The sequence below is a fragment of the Cibotium barometz genome, chromosome 61 (assembly GCF_041138505.1).
Source record: "Cibotium barometz isolate CiBa-2024 chromosome 61, ASM4113850v1, whole genome shotgun sequence".
Classification (NCBI taxonomy): domain Eukaryota; kingdom Viridiplantae; phylum Streptophyta; class Polypodiopsida; order Cyatheales; family Cibotiaceae; genus Cibotium; species Cibotium barometz.
Window position 1 is genome coordinate 26,426,917 of NC_141106.1, and position 17,695 is coordinate 26,444,611.

The 17,695-nt window shown below is 43.1% G+C and overlaps 1 protein-coding gene across 2 annotated transcripts in view; it reads left to right on the forward strand.

Annotated features, from left to right (window-relative positions):
* The window catches only part of SOS4 (pfkB-like carbohydrate kinase family protein), a 205,708-nt gene extending 190,421 nt beyond the window's left edge, over positions 1-15,287 (forward strand). The window contains exons 9-12 of one of the 2 annotated variants that reach the window (XM_086794546.1): positions 1,199-1,255; positions 14,020-14,064; positions 14,176-14,229; positions 14,816-15,287. In XM_086794546.1, coding sequence (XP_086650672.1) covers positions 1,199-1,255; positions 14,020-14,064; positions 14,176-14,229; positions 14,816-14,956 — 297 coding nt within the window. In that variant the 3' untranslated portion in view covers positions 14,957-15,287. The remainder of the gene's footprint in view (positions 1-1,198; positions 1,256-14,019; positions 14,065-14,175; positions 14,230-14,815) is intronic. The other variant, XM_086794545.1, reaches the window with a different exon arrangement.
* The last annotated feature ends 2,408 nt before the right edge of the window (positions 15,288-17,695 follow it).

Here is a 17,695-nt window from a genome sequence, read left to right on the forward strand (position 1 = left end):
ATTATTAGCAGGTTCTCTTGGAGAAAATGCAAGCATAAGGTCAGTTCTCTAGTCAGAGAAGATTCAGCCCATCCTTTGTACTCATTACTTTTGCAGCCATAAGACAAATACAGCGGTAACGGTGGGGGCCCTTGAGTGGGTGATTGGGACCCAATGTCGTGTATACACGTCCCAGAGGAGTCCTAAGTGGGCAGGTCTACTCCATCCTATGTGCCAGGTGCCCCTGAACCAGAGCACCAAGGATCTCCACCACACAGTGACGGATCCATGAGATTCGGGCGACATGACATGCCCTCACCATAGCCACGTCTGCCATCAGAAGGCTTATAGAGTCATGTTTCAGTTTTCAGTTTTCACATTCTTTTTTAGTTTTTCCGTGGCACTGAATACCCATGGTATCATTGTACTATTCATGGTCTCATTAGATAGGCCCTTTGGGTCCTTTGTAGACATTAGTATATTTTTCTTTCTTTCTACTTTTCTATCCTCTCTTCCAATTCAGTAAATTCATTACACCTTAAGCTATATTTAAGTGCTTCTGCTATGCCTCATGTAACAATAAGCTTGTGGTCTTATTAACATTTCATGGCCGATGTACCCTTGCAAGTCCAATTGCAAAGTATCGTAGCTTACTTGTGTGTCTGCTCTTCATGTTGCTTATGATCTTGTCCTGGTTACTTGAGTGCATGTCCTTATGTTGAAAACGGTGATCTGATAACCAACTATAAGCCTGTATAAGTTGGACTGCTCATTAGTAGAGGTCCTCATAGGGGAACACCTGTGATAGACTAGGATTTCGATCAGGCCATCGTCATGCTCTATTCATACACTTGAATAGTGAGAATTTTGGTGAAGAATGCAGCTTAGTGTATGTGTAGGTACAGGGTGCTCCTAAGGGGAGCTTTGGCTGGGTGCTGAGCTTGCCAGCTCTCATCTAGGGGTTGCTACCAGTTATTGTGGGTTTGGAAAGTTTGATACAGCTACCTTGCTACCAGTCCACGTAGTTAGCAGCTTCCTGCTTTAGGACATTGCAATGTGAATGAAGAATCTTATGCAACAGAACAGTTCAGAGAAAATGTGACTTAGTAAAAACCATTCTTGGAAGTCTTTCTACCATCTGTGCAGTAGTCTTCTCCACGTGTTTTCAGTTTGTCTTGAAGCATGTGGTAATAGGGAGTATTTATTTGTGTTTTTGCAGGGTGAAGCCCCTGAACAGTTTCGAATCTCCATGCCCAAGATACCAGAATATTTCACTGTATGTCTTCTCTTTTAGTTAAAGACCTTCAGAATTTCTGCATGATTAATAAGTGTGCCTGTGACCTCCATGCCTATATTACATAGATTTGGAAAAGATGCCCTTTTAATCAAGGTAGTGTCTATCTTTATTGTTTTTGTATGGGTCTTTCAGTGGTACAGCATGATGGAATTTTGATGTTTTTAAGATGGACCACCCACTTTTATGTCTTACTATCTCTTATCTCTAATTACCAGCCCTGAATCACCATGCAACCCGTCTAATATGTGTTTCGGTGTACAGGAGTTCCCACTGGACTCGGTTTTATATTTGCATAATCTTTCATATTGTATCTTTAAAACTTATACTTACCTTGGGGTGGACTTTTTGAGATTGGATTCATCTGTGAAACTGACAATGGCAGCTTGCTAGCCAAAGTATATGCATCACTACCATGCCTAGGGTGATAGTGTTTCTAGGTTCACTTCCAGCAGGTCCAAACAAAGTGGGCTGTTGACCTTTCATCTCTAAAATGGAGGCATTCAGAGGGAATCGAAATTACAATGATGGCCAGCCACATCCACAGCAAGCCCTCCCTCGCACATTACATTATTGTATCTGAGTTGAAGCTACATAGCTACCATTGGTTGGCCTTATCTTCCTCCATGGAGCTTGCTTCTTTGGGAGTGCAATATTATTGGTATGATAAACTGACATCCTATTGGTTCTCCTTAGTCTTTCTGCCACTTTTCCAATCCACAGAAGAAGTTTGGAGCTAGTTTAACTAGGTAGAAGCAGAAGCAATACAGAGTGATCAAAGAGGACTCTTTCAAAGCTCATTATCAACAGATGCTAGAGTGTGCCTGCCACACTCCAATCTTGCAAGAGCTTATAAAAGATCACTTTCTCACAATATAGAGCAGACTTTAATACAGTTTCCCAAATACTTAGTTATGCTCTCTACATGGATTGAGGATATTTTTTGAAGAATTCTGTGTCTTGTACGGGCTGCATATAGAGAGAAGTAGTGAGGTAGCGTTTTTGGTGGTGTGAGTGGAAAATGAGAATTCCATACTTCATTGTCAAGTATTTGAGGAGATTTAGAGGGCTCTCGTGGACTCTTTATAGAAGAGTTTGGTCTCCTCTGTAAGAGCATCAAGTAGCATGGCCATAGATGCATGGTGCTTCCCTTACGTGAGATTCACAGACAGATAGAAATTACTGTGTCCAGGAATCACCCAAGTGGTGGACCCCACAAAGATAGAGGTGGGGCAGCTCAAAGCATCTGGGGCGTTAAGCATGTAACCATCCCCACATCTTGTTAGGCAATGTTCTGTTTTAACATTCCTCCTGGAAAAACAACCACCCCACCCCCCCCCCCCCCCAAGTGGGTGGTGATCTTCTCCCAATACAACATTCCTCTTGCTGGCTTCGCCATCAGAGAGGGCACCTTGCATCTTGCAGTTGAGATAGGCAGCCACAGCTGCCTCCAGTGTACCGGTTCCCCCTTTGGAGGAAGATTGCAGTGCTCCGAAGTGGAGGGTCCGGGTTGTCGGCTTCCATGACCACAGCTGGCTGTCAAAGTTGCAGGCAACTCCTCTTGGTGCCTATGACTCTGGGAGAACTGGCCTCTGTCCTGTCTTCATTGGGATCCCAGCAAGTGGTTCTGGCAGGACACCACTCCTTTCCAAGAAAAGATCATTCTATTAGTTAAAGAAAAAACCTTATAGAGCGACAGAGTACAAACTCTACGAGAGTGCAGTCAATATATACAAAAACATGAAAGGGAGGCTCCCTTCACGCCTGGCCACTCTTGGAGGGACACGAAGGGGGGCCTATAGTGCCAAGAAACACTGTCATCCATCCTAGAAAGGAAAGGACCGGGGGTTCAGGTAGGGAAGAAAGCCTTCCACTGCCATTGCATGTGCTCCGAAACTCCATCCAAACGACCCCAAAGGGTGTGAATAAGATCCACCCAAAGGGCACGGACGGTCTCTGTAGGGGGTGTGATCACACCGTCAATGGCCTTGGTGCAACGTGCCCTCCAAATGTGCCAAGCCACATGCTGTACGGTGGATCCGTGGGCACCCAGAGACGAAGAAGGGTGTGGTAAATGCCATAATGCTTCAGGGAGTTGAAATAGGCATAGATCGGGTGCTGATAAGCTCCCAACGTTGCCTGGTGCCAGACTCGGGTGTCCATGCAGTAACTGAGGTGGTGGTGGCCAATGTGACTGCCATGATGCAGAGATGAGTGAGGACCAGTGCAAGGGCACTTCTGCCGTCCTCGTAGGAAAAGAGCCGACCCTGCCTCAGCTGTCCAAGCGCCCCCCACAAGTGATCATGTGTGCAGTGCTTGGATCCTTTTTGAAAAGCCGAAGAATGCGCCACCATATCTGCTGGGCATTTGGATAGTCCCAAAAGCAATGTTTCTGGCTCTTCTCAGGGCCGCCGCAGCTGTTGCAGCCAGCTGGTCGTCCAGAGATTGCTTACCATGTGGCCAGTGCAAGGCTCTTGTGTGCCAATAGCCAAAGAAAAAGTGACACCTGAGGGCCTGAAACTGCTCTACAGGCGCTGCCTGAAATCCTCTATAAAGGGCGCAGATACTTCTGCCTACCAATGGGGAAGGGCTGCTGCAGTACCATCAACCATCAGCAGAAGGTTCCATCTGCTGAGTCGGATGGAGAACTCAAAGAAGGGTACATTATGGTTGATAGAGGAATCAGCAGGGTCACGCCACTGCCACTCACAGAGGTCCCACTGAACATGTGCAAGGGGTCTATTCTCCCAAAGCCACAAGCACCAATTGCAACGCCCCCGACCTCAAGAGGGGAAGGATCAATGGACAATTTCCTCCCTGCAATCCCACATCTCGGACCTGCTGTGGGGGGGTGGGAAGATCATTTCCAAGTGTCCACTGAAACCAAGTAAGCTACCCATGGGGGGCCAAAGCACCCCCATCCATGTTAGAAGCCGAAGACTACTAGTGGCTCTCCCATCCAAGATAATGAAGCCATCCAGCATTTGGGGGTCCTTTGGTGGAAGAAGCCAATCCGGCCAACAAAGAGGTTTTGGGCTCTCCCATCCAAGATAATGAAGCCATCCAGCATTTGGGGGTCCTTTGGTGGAAGAAGCCAATCCGGCCAACAAAGAGGTTTTGGGTTCAAAACCTCACAAGGTGCTTCCTCGGTGGCATCGCCTACGGGCGGATAAAAAAGCGGCACCTACAAGCTGTGAAAAACGATAACTACAGGGGGATCTTGGGCCTAAGGCTAGTCAAGGGGAAAAAAAGAAAAAAAAAGTCAATCTTGAGGAATGGTTGAATCCATGTAGAGGCTGATGGATGAGGCTCCCCTCAAGCCCTGGAAGCATGCCATCCAGGTCTGCTCCAGCACAAAGCCTACCATAGGAGAAGTGAGATTGGACCCCCCACCAAGTGTCTAGTGTAGAGACTCTTCATAGAGGGTTGTAGACAAGAATGTGAGTAGCCAACATGGTAGAGGCTAGTTTGCAGCAGTGGAGCCTGTTCAAATGAAGAGAGAAAGAAAGAAAGAAAGTTATATTAACGTCCACGGGAGGCCGAATCCGACCTATGGGACAGATCAGGTACATCCATTTACATTCCACTCTGGGTATCGATGCCAAAGAGGCATAAAACTGAAAAAAATAACTCAAAATGATCTCAAATTTATAGATTTGGGGCTATAGATGTTGTAGACAAGAATGTGAGCAACCAACATGGTAGAGGCTAGTTTGCAACAATAGAGCCTATTGAAATAATGAAGAGAGAGGGCTCCAATTTGTAGATTTGGGGTTCTCATGGCAAGTAAAAGCTATAATGACAAGTGTAGAGCTGAGGTGACAAGTGTGAGGCCACTTGTCTCACTTTGATCCACTGTTGTGCCGAGGGTTCCAACCCATAAACTTCATCCTTAAAAATATCTCAACTCGTAAAGCTTCTGTCAAAGGTGTCTTGGCAAGTACCCCCCCATTTGCTTAGCTTATGGAAGTAATGACGCAAGAACGTAATTCCCATTGCGGGTTGTCCAAAAATAGTAATCCTCGTAGATTTTGGGAGTCTGTTTCTTTAAATTCCACCTTATTAGGAATGTATGTGAGCACCATGTAGAAACATGTTTCAATGCTAGATCTCTCCCAAATCCTCGAGAGCTTGCCATACATGCTTTCCACTTCACACTTGAGCTCCAATGCCCATTTATGTGTTCAAGAAACCATCTCTGGTGCCTAGACCAAGTTTGAGGCACCAGATTAGTTGTATTGGATAATCACCCATTCCCAAAGCTTGTATTTGGGTGTCTGGAATCCACCAGACCCCTTTTCATAGTGGAAATGTCCACGCTGGTGATATCCCCCCAGCTTCTTAAAAGTTGTCCACAACTTTAGACTTTAAGCCATATATCCAAGATAGAATCATGTCCCATCAAAACAAGTGGGCAAGACGAGACAATCTCAAATATAACCAAAAGAATCCATGTCCCAAATAAATGGGCGAGACTAAATAAGTCCATATAATACCAATATCAAAATCATGTCCCAACTAAATGGGCAAGACAAATCAATCCCATAAGTCCAGATATCATAACCATGGCCCAAAAAAATGGGCTAGATATATCAGTCCCATAAGTCTAGATATCATAATCATGTCCCAAATAAATGAGCGAGACAAATCAGTCCCATAAGTCCAAATATCATAACCATAGCCAAAATATATGGGCAATACAAATCAGTCCCATCAGTCGAGATATCAAAATCATGTCCCAAATAAAAGGGTGAGACAAAACAGTCCCATAAGTCTAGATATCATAACCATGTCCCAAATAAATGTGTGAGACAAATGAGTCTCCATAATACAAACATCCAAATCATATATGTCTATCATACTCCAAGTCGAATCCACCAACTTCAAGGAGCAGTTACTTGTTCTGCAATCCCTAGTGTACGTCAAACACATGCTACTCTCTAGTGGCTTCCATGCTTATATATCCGAACACCATGCCGAGAAATAGAAGACCGATTGACCGTACACATAAATGTAGAACGTCCATTGGACTTGAGCACAGACATCAAGTCCCTAGCATACCAGATTTCAGTCTATTGACACTTCGCGTAGGCACAAGTTCTCCCACGAACAAGGTGTCAATCTATATGACCCTTGGTATAGACAAAAGTCCTCGTCCAACCATGCGTCATGTCCACTCTGTGCAAATGACATCATTCTAATATCTGAGGGACTACAGCACCACATGGACGCCTTAGATGATTTTTGTACATAGAGAGGCCTTTCAGTGAACCTTGGGAAAACCAAGGTCATGATCTTTCACACTTCCAAACGGGTTATGAAAGATACAATGATCACATATAGAGGCAGTCAGGTGGAGGCAACAAAATCATATGTATACTTGGGTATTACCTTCACTAGTAATGGGAGCTGTTTCTCCATGAGACAGGCATCATAGGATAGGCTCACCAGAGGTTATGTTGCCCTTGCATTGATGGAGCGACGGTGTCATCAGGCTCACTTCCAGGAGACTTGCACCAAAGGATGGCTATTTGACACCTTAGTCACCCCAGCGATGCTGTATGCAGCACCAGTATGGTCCCCTAACCTCTCCACATATGATTGGCGTCGGATGGAGAGACTGCAGATCCTCATGATCTCCAAGATGATTCGCAACAAACCATCAGTACCACATGAGATCGTCAGAGTAGAGCTTGCAGTGCTCCCCATGATGGTAGAGGCTCTATTTCAGACCATAACCTACATCAAACGCATCAGAGCCATGGGTCCAGAGAGACTACCATACTTAGCCATGGAGTCCTCATAGAGTATTGCTACAGAGGGCCATCACCCATCATGGTATGCTACAGTAGATGGGCTCGACATGAATAGATTACTGCCCTTCTAGGATGATGATGACTCCCCATACTTTACACTCTCCTAAGAGGAGAGCGATAGAGTTCTGAGACAGGATTTGATCCAACTGCACACCAGGGAGACTTGGTCGGGTCCCCTTCCCACCAAGATGCAGTACTACAGAGATCATTTCCTTAGATTCACAGGGGATGGATTTGTTTGACGACCAGATTACATGGATGTACACGTCTCACGCTATGAGGGTGACTATTAGTCAAATTAGAGTTTCTCTCACACTCTGGAGATTGACGCAGGGAGAGCAGCACGGACCCCTAGAGAGGACAAAGTATGCAAATTATGCCACAGAGAGGTAGAGTCAGAGGAGAATTACATATGTAGATGCCATGTATATTATGAGATCAGAGGGAGATACCAGTGCTTGTTCAGAGAGGGTTTTGGCCCACTTAGTTGGGTGATGGAGTATCCTGATCAGAGATACGTAGGCCTTTTCCTCCTTGAGCTACACCGACATAGAGAGAGGCTTCTACAGGTGGAGAGCCAAAGATCCCAACCACAAATCACAAGTTTCTCCAGGCCTATCAGCAAGCCACATCCCCTTCCCCCTTTATCATCTACCTCTCAACGAGGGCTCACACTCAAAGAGCCTCAGAGATCAGAGCTACTGGAGACCTCGACTAGCCGGACGCAGACCACCACTACTCCATCAGGCCCAGTCTTCCCGAATCCAGGCACGATATCGCAGAGCTATGGAGGAGAGAGTCCATAGGCTACACCAAGGCATAGCAAATGTGAGAGTTCTCCTCACCCCATGCCCCATGTATGATGTACTACACCCCACCATCTCCATTGGGTGGAATTAATAGTATACCACTTATCATGATTGTATATCTATAGCATGCTAGACAGTGACTGCATACTGAGCTGCATATGACTAGGATTAGCTTTTCATTTCAGTTTTTCTTTCCATGATACTCAGGACATGGACTTGTTGTATATAGATTTGTCTCATAGACCAATCTGGCCTTCCGTAGACGTTAATATATCTTTTCCTTTCCTTTTTTCTACCACTTACACTCCATGTTGGTACTCTGACCACACACCTTGGAGGAGAGGGGGGCTCAAGTGTGTAACATAAGATAAAAATCACTTAGAGGCATAGATATCCCAGTGCTCCATAAACATTTTTGCTACACATAGTTTATAAGCATTTTGGCCACCAATAGTTTTACAAGCATTTCGGCCACCAACAGAAATCCATAGAAAAATCCTCAATCCATGAGTTATCATGCGCATAATGAATCCAATACATCCCAACAAAGGGATCTATAAATCCATATGATAATCATGTATACCATAGATATTGGCTTTTCATCCACTAGCATGTTTCCCTGAAACAACGCAAGCCAAACAATTTACTCTTCTCCTTGTATACACATACAAGGGTAAGCACCTATCCAAAATACATATTTGATAAACACAAAAACAAACAACAATGGAAGAGTACTTATCTCTTGTTTGTCAAGTCGGCCATAAGTTCGAAAGAGATTGTTGTGGGCTTCGAAAGAATAATAAACTAGTCCTAGCACAAAAGCAAAGTGTGAGCTTCCAAAATAAATAACACAAGCTCATATATCCATACATTCTTCTGCTCGTGCTCATGATGTATGTGTGCTTCCATAAGTGGATAGAGGCTTGCACTGTTTAACTACACTAATAGCCATTGTTTTTACCTTGATAGGATCGTCTTCACACAAAAGTGTGTAAGAGCTCAAGCTTTGATACCAATGTAACTCCATGTTGGCTAGAAGGGGTTTCTCAAAACACTTACCATTAATGCAATTAAACACTAAAATTGGCCACAACCTTAAACATATGCCACTTAATTCCACAAAACTGTAAAAGAGGGATGTGCACATTTGACACCACATATGGACCGGAATGGACCGACCCCCCCCCTTCCCCTGCCTCGCAAAAGGAGAAACGTATCATGTACAAGCTTCGAGAGCCTTACTCTCCCCATGGGATTACCAGTACAATGGCAAGTACACTTGAAATAGCAAGAATACCGCCATAGAAAAGCTAGAGAGAGAGAGTATCCATTTGTAGAGGAAAGTGAAGAAGTGTAGAGTCTCGCCATAGAGTGTTGTAGACATGAATGTGAGCAGCCAACATGGTAGAGGCTAGTAATGAATGGAAAGCACTATATTTCTAGTATATCATGACATGTAGTATGTACAAAGTGAGAAAAAAACACTAATCTCTTATCAACCTGGAGGGAAACCCTGAATGCTCACTAAAGAACTTTGGACCACAGTAGATGTCAAGGGTTGGGAGGTTCTTGAGAGGTTGGAGGGTATGGCGAAGAGTAATCAGTTTTGCAACCTCCTCAAGGCAATGAGAGAAGATGTGGAGGTTGGTGAGCTCAGACTTTGTGTCATAAAGGCGTTGCTGAAGGTTGGAGTGTTGAGCTTGGAGATCCTGGATCGTGTCCTCTACTTGGCGAGCCCGTGCTCTGTGGCATCTCGTAATAGTAGCGAGCTGCTCGAAGAAGTAGCCCGTGAGGTAGGTAGTGTAGATACGCAGGTCAACAAAGAGGTTTTCAAGGTCTCGAACAATGCGGCGAGCTCAACGAGGATGAGGCAAGGATAGCCTCTCGGGGGGATCAAGGCAAGTCTCCCATGGAAATGTCGGACCAGTGTGAGAAAGGGGAGTCCGTAATCTCAAGGTGTTCTAGACCACTATTACTAGCGAGGAAGTGAACTCTATGTGGAGACCCTTGTGAGGGATCTACATGACATCCCACTCCCCATGGCAGTGGAGTGTCTAAACGACAATTAAGAACTGAATCGGGAGGGGAGAGGAGGGTGGCAATGATATGAAACATTAAAGTAGCAAGGACACACAAATAAGATTGAATTTAACCATGCAACAAATCACTCATAGACCATAGTATAAATTAAATTACTCAAACATAAGAGAAAGGAAGAAAAAGATGAAGTGTAGGACTCAATAAAAGACAAAGACAAGCATTGGGTACCATCTCCCCCCAAATGTAAGTGACTCCAACCTTCCACACATGGGTATGTAAATCGTATTGATATAAATAACACTTGGAGCCAATAATAGCCTTGAAAAATTGGGTCTTCATCTTTACAACAATAACCTTTTACACATGACATATTACAATGCCATTACACATTCACTACTGGGCCTAAGCCAAAATAAGGTGTGAAACCAAACCAATTACGAAGACTAGCACACGGCAACTAAATATAATAATGTGATGTTCGATATTGTAAACGGTATTCTTGTTGTTACGTACCTAGTGCCAATCCTCATATTATTGGCCTAATCCGGCAAGGTTAGGAGAGCCTTGGGATAGGAGAAAGCAGTCTAATACGGACGGCTGAGGTTATTATTAATAAATCCATGTGTACTAGCTATTTATAACAGGATGGTTAGCAGTGGGCACTATATAAGTGAAACATGGGTTATTATTGTCATAACCTCACTATTGGGCAGAGTTCGACTTAGACTCCGGCCACGCATGTGGTAGAGCATAGATCGGCATGGCGAAGGCCTATACGGGGCAGACTGGCATGGATCTGTGGGAGTCAGACCTTAGCCCCCAGCTCGGGGGTGGTTTGAAGAATAGGACCTACGGTGGGGAGGTGATCTAGCCTGCACCCCTCTTAGGGGGTTTGTACTAATCACTTGTGTTTCGTGTTTAGGATATCCATGGGGTTGTAACACTTGTGCTGTGCAAAAAACATCATCAATGCAACATCTCAATTGATGCCATCGCATTGTTCATCACCTATCTTAGTATCGTCAACCATGTCTATTAAAACAATTAATTGGAATCCACACAATTATTCCGGGCATGACAACGCAAAATAGGCACAAAGACATACAACAATAATACACAAACTCAGTATTTAACACAGTGTCACCCATAATACCAATAACACTAGCATGGCCCCAAATACATATACCAATAATATAGTCAGTCGTCAATATTAAGTGGGCTCACCCACGATACCAACTCATCAACATGGTAGAATGGTCACCTAGGCATCCCCAAAATTACCATAGAGGGTAACTCTTGCTTGAGTTAGCAACTGACCTCAGCTGCATGTTTGCTTATATGAGCGAATGAGGTTTGGACAAGTGCAATAACACCGCTCTAGCTTCCAGGGAGCATCTTCTCTAGGATGATTCATGTTCAAAATATGTAATTACAAATTTTATTATCAATTAGTCCACAAATCTATTATAGGAACATGGTGAGGTATCTAATTGGTGCATATGAACATCATGATTGTCGAATCCTTCAACATCATGCATCTAAGGGTTTCTTCCAGAAAACCCCAATCAACTCTATCATATGCTTTCTCAAAGTCAAGTAGTAGAATGGCTAAAGGCTGGTTGCTGGCCCATTTCACTGCCTCCCAGAAGGAGAATATGTCGTCAAAAATGCTCCTTCTGTGTAGGAACCCAGTCTGAGTGTCATGAATCACATTCTGCACGATTGGTTTCAACCTTATCCTAACTGCTTTTGCCAAGATTTTATAAGCAGTTCTAAGTGGTGTAATCGGCCGCCATTGGCTTATGTTTGTTTTATCCCCTCCTTTTGTTGCGATGAGATGAATAAGACCCTCCGTGAAGAATTGAGTGCATTTTCTTGTATTCCACATATTCTGGAAGGCAATAGCGATTTGTTCTCCAAAGTCATCCAAAAAGCCAAGAAAAAGGACAATTTTCCTGACGCTTACTGTGGGGCAGTGCAAGGAGTGCCATATCTCTTCCATGATTAGATGTGGTATGGTGGTGCATGCCTCTTGTGCTCTATCTCTCATAGGAGGAGAATGAAGCTCAGCAGAGAGTAGCGCTGACAATAGTAGGTTCCGAATGATTAATACCGATAAAAGTCGGATGCAATGTGTATCACTGTAGCAGGTTACGTGTGATTACCGATAAAAGTTGGATGCAATCTGTATCACCATAGTAGGTTCCGCGTGATTAGTACCGTGAGTATCCTGCAACTGTCTAACACTTTCTTTGCTAAGAGATGGACCATGAGTAGCAAAGAAGTATTTATTACATTTATCACCCATCTAGATCCAAAATGATTCCTGAGCATGGTATCAATACTCTATCGTCTGCTCCATGGCATGCTGCAACTCAATCCTGACGGTGCAAAGAGTATTTGGACGCAAGGCTGTCAACCTAGCGTGATAGCCATCTCATGATCAATAATCTCCTGTCTCCTCTGTAAGGCCACGTTGTGGTAAAAACGACTGATCATCTGCAATGCATGTGCAACACCTTCTGGGCCGCCATGAGAGAAGTCCTGGGAGCTCCAGATGTCAACCACCTGGCGGGAGAGCTCATCATCTGAGTAGAAATGCTTGGGAATGTGCACACAGGGTGTAGAGCCATGTTGTCCAAGACCTCTGATACTCAAAACCACCTGGCAATGGTTCAACTTCGTAGTCCCAGCTGCATTGCATATACATCATTCCCTATCAAGAACCCAATCATCAACATAGAACCAGTCTAGGCAGGCATAGATGCAGCTTGCATCTCTTCTTCTGTTAGACCAACTGTAGAGGAGGGAGGAGGGCTTCCTGTGAATGTTGTCCTCAATCCAACAGTCTCTGCTGTGTATAGAGAGTATGAATCTCTCACATGTGGCTCTCTTCATAAGGTACACCACACATTCATGTCCTTTTTTATCTGTGGGCTGCTTGACCATATTAAAATCTCCCCCAATCATCCAATGATCTGCATGCGGAGTCCATTATGTGAGAAGCTTCCAGAAAGAAGTCCTCTCCCCTCTACGATTGGGGGCATAATGCCAACATGTATATTGTACTACATGACAATATTCCATTGTGCTTTAGTAGGCATCACAACACCATGTATATTGCCCTTTAGGACAATATTCCATTGTGCTTTAGTGGGCATCACAACACCATGACCAATAATGTAACGCAAGATGACTTGGAAACTGAAATACATACACCACCCTTGGAGCATGCAGCCCGAGACCAAAAAATGTGACCAGATAGAAGCTTGCCAGAACGATTGCATTGGCTGTTATCTAACTTGTGCTCCTGCATGAGCAAAATATCAATCGCGCTGTCTATAATTGCAGGGTGGAGTTGATCCCTTACGACATGCCTCCAGTGGCAAGGAAAGATACTGCCTAACCCATTAGACAATCTTCATGGGTGAAGATTGTGAAAGATGCAACTAGACCTTGTGATCCACATTGATACTCACCTCTCAAGGAGGTGGAAGAACGCATCGCATAAGAAACCACGTGCAGGGAGGCGAGTAGAAAAAATTACTCAGGAGAGAAATTCTTCTACGACATAGCCTGGTTGAACTCTCCCTCCCATTCATAGGAAAAGTCCTCTCCTAGGGGAGGAGGGAATAAGAAAGGTATACCCCACCTGCGAAGAGTCTGCAACTTCCCAGATTTTGGAAAACCATAAGTAATGGTGTCAAGGCTAACACATTGGTTTGCAATTATTTTACTTCGATTTGCTTTTTGTCCACATCTTTTGTTGTGCACGCTTTACATCAACGTCTTTAACTGTTATATTTGGCTCTCTGCCCATACTGCAAGCTTTGTGAAGAGAGGCGACACCAACGTCTATGCTTCTCTGTAGGGCAAGTGTAGGGAGCTTAACAAAAGCTGTAACATCTGCTAGTTGTTGGCTACAGGCCTTTAAATTTGTTCTTTTTCTTGAAGAAAAATAAAAATCATAGTAGAATGAAATTGTGAACTTCTTTTAAATTTCATAGTTGCAATTTGGTATTTCCAGATGCTTTTGTGTATTTTTTTTTTTTCATAGATGAAACTTGATGGTGTGTTGTAGGGGACAGGAGACTTAATGACTGCTCTCTTGTTGGGTTGGAGCTATGTACGTGCTTTCATGGGAGCTCTTAGTTTAATGAATTTTAACCTGGAAAGTGATTTAATATGGTTATTTTGTAGAGGCATTCGAACTGATTGCAACCAATTTTTGTTGTAGAAATATCCAAATGACTTTGAGAAGGCAGCTGAACTTGCAGTTTCAAGCCTTCAGGTGAGTACATAAGCCTCCTTAATATCTTTGGGGTTACGCTGTTTATAAAGCTTATTAGTTATAACAGAAAGAGTTGTAAATTGTCCCTTCAATAGTAGTGCCTGGCAGCCTCTATCTTACCATTGCTCGAAGGATCCCAAAAAAGAACCTTCAGTTAAAGTACTTTTTGGAAAATCCAAGGTATCTATGTTGTTAGCATGGCCCTAAGTTGTTTGAAGGAGGAACAATGCCTCTTTTAGGGCTACTTTTCTGTAGTTCATGAAGAGCTTGTGACCTTTGCAAGAGATTTTAAAAGTGGGAATTTTTTGTATGGGACACCTCAAGATCAGAAGTCTCTTTCTTGCTCTTGATCAAACTGCCTTGAGCTTATCTTTATAGGAATGGGACACCAGTGATTTTATACATATGTGAAGCTCGTACATTTCACAGGGCCAGTAATAATAGTATGGTCTTTTGGAATGTTGAGTCCCTTGCATTATGCATACTCAGACTCTTGGTTTCCCTCTGGACCCCATGAGAGAGAGAGAGAGAGAGAGAGAGAGAGTGTGTGTGTGAGAGAGAGATCATGAGATTCTATGCCTTGCAGAATGTTTTAAGGCGGACAGTGGCTGACTATGTTGGTGCCAAGGTACAACCATGTCTTAAACAACTGGAGCTCCGACTAGTACAATGCCAAGATGACATTAAGTCACCCCAAATATTGTACTTTGCAGAGAGATATACATAATTTCAACATTCTCATATTGTCTTCAATAGAACTTAGTAAGGTCGTTTTAAAAGTAACCCCATTTCACAGGCATCAGAGCTATTTACAAAACATGCTGTTGCTAAAGTAGACTGTCATCCATCCACAAAAGAATGTGTCTCCCACCTCAACACTATTTGACCTGATGTGTCATGTAGGATCAATTTTTTTGTGGAACAGTCCATGATCTTTTACGATGCTAGCAACTATCAAAAAAAATTATATTCTCAGCAGAATTTATGAAATTCGTAGAACTTGAAGGTCTCAGCTATTTATTTGTTATGAGGAAGATTTGATGATGTATATTGGTAATTCATTGCTGTTCAGAATTAGTTTCCCTTTGTGGCACAAATGTTTTACAAAATCTCTCTCTCTCTTGTCGTAAATGGTTGGTTGATTAAATTACGAAAATGTAATACAAAGCAAAGGTCGCATGACCAGCTATACACACATGTACATAGAGGACGTTAGACCGCACACACTATAAGGCCACATGAGGCATGCCCACCGTACGAAGAGCATGTAACTAGGGGTCAGCTTGCACCTTGGTGGTAACAATGGATCGATCAAAGAAGAAACTTGCCAAACAATAAACCATGAACACGCCAGACATGACCTTTCACCCCTGATTGTGAATCAAAGAAAGCATTTCGCATGAGTCAATCATCATAATCCGAGACTAAGATCCATGGGTGAGAGTAGATTAAATGAGACATATGTTGCCCAAAACCCATGGAATGCATTAATTCAACAAGAACATATCAATTGACATGATCAAAGACTTTCTCCAAATCCAATTAAACCATCAGCACCTCCTGCTTTGTTTTCCTTGCATAATCAATGCCTATTTGAACATTAAGGATATTATACAAGATATTGTGCCCCTTTATAAACCCATATTGAGTAGGGTGTATCAAGTCCGGCAAAAACTTGTGCAATCCATTTGCTAAGACTTTAGAGAAAACCTTATACATACAACCCATCAAAGAGATAGGCCTCCAATGTTTTAAAGCAAAGGGAGAAGGCACCTTTGGCAACAACCAAATCACCCCCACTTTCCAAGAATCAAGTATAGCTCCAGATTACCTAGTCTCCTAACAAATGGATGTCAAAGGACCCTTCAACTGATCTCGCATACTTGGAAAACAATTTATTAGTAATGCCCAACCTGGGCTCTTGTCTTTGGGTAAATGAGCAAGCACAAAGCCAATCTCTTGCTCTATAATATCAGGATCTAAAATATTGGGCAAGTCCAAAGATACTTGATGTTTTACCAATGCTAGAATGCGTGCTTGATGAACATCATTAGATATCACCTCAAGAGTGGCCAAAAGCTTCTGGTAAAATTGAACACACAAATCAATGATGCTATGAAGCTCTAAAATCATCTCCCAATTCAAGCCTCACAATATTCTCTCTAGCATAAGAGAAATGCAACTGAGCATAAAATTTATGTGTGACAATTATTATCCTTAAGGGCCTCCAACTCGGCAGATAACTTAGCCCTCCTATAACTTGTCTCTTGACATTCAGCAACTCTACGAGAGAGCCAAGTAACAATAACATCCACTCTATCATTCCTTGGTGATATAGCCACTTGAGATTGCAAGGCTCCCAATAAAGATTGTAGTAGTGTCAGCTCTTGCCTCCTTTTTGAGGCCTTATGATTACCATACTGATGAGCAAGGCATTGAACATTAGACAAAAAGCAATCCCAGGTTGACATTCCTTGCTATATAAAACATAGTTGAAAATTATCAGTCAATTGTAGCATGTATCCATGAAAGATCTCATGATCAAGAAAGCTGTGATTGAAGCGCAAAGGCAGCCTCCCAAGAAAAGTTTTATAAACATCCACAAGCTGTTGCATTATGTCCAAGACCACTGGGAAATGATCTGAAAAAACATGAGGCCTCTCCACAGCCACTTTTAATATCTCATGCAAAAATAAATCATTGTGCATAACATGCATTCTATCCAGCTTGCCCCAAGTACTAGGATACTAGCAAAACGGAAAAGTAAAGCCAAAATCATAAGGATGCAACCAGGACCAAATGTCTTGCTTAAGGACTAGAGACATAAAAGAGCTTCAAACCCGCCTTTCCAGATTATCCATTATAGAGTGAGGCAAATTAGCTTGATCAGCAAAAGAGCAAATATTAAAATCCCCCATGATGAGAAAACCTGGTTTTCCTAACCTCAAACATTGTTGCAGATCCCACTAAAGAGAACAACAAGCCCTACTGTATATAGGGATCATACACACCAACCAACCAAAGAAGTTGTTCTTCATAAGTGATCTCCACAACCATAAATCTACCATGTACATCTTGATACACAACAACAGAAGGTTGAAAATGATCATGGACAATCATCATTATCCTTGACTGGGTGGAAGGGTGTCCATTGAAGAAAACATGAAAACCTCTATGTATAAAGCCACCACATGCTTGACTATGTTGTTTGTGCTCAACCGCACAAATAACGTCCCATTGATTAGACAACAATCTTTGCCACAAGACATACTGCTTCTTTTACGAGAGGAAATCCCGTGCACAATGAACCAGCTTCATAAGGACAAGAAACAGAGTCAATGAGAGTGAGGTTGCGGCTTGCCTTACCTTTTATTAGCAGCCAACGCTACACATACATCACCTATATAGTCACCCAAAATTGCAAAAGCATTTTGCAAAACCCCAAAAGATGGTTGACTGTGTGGAC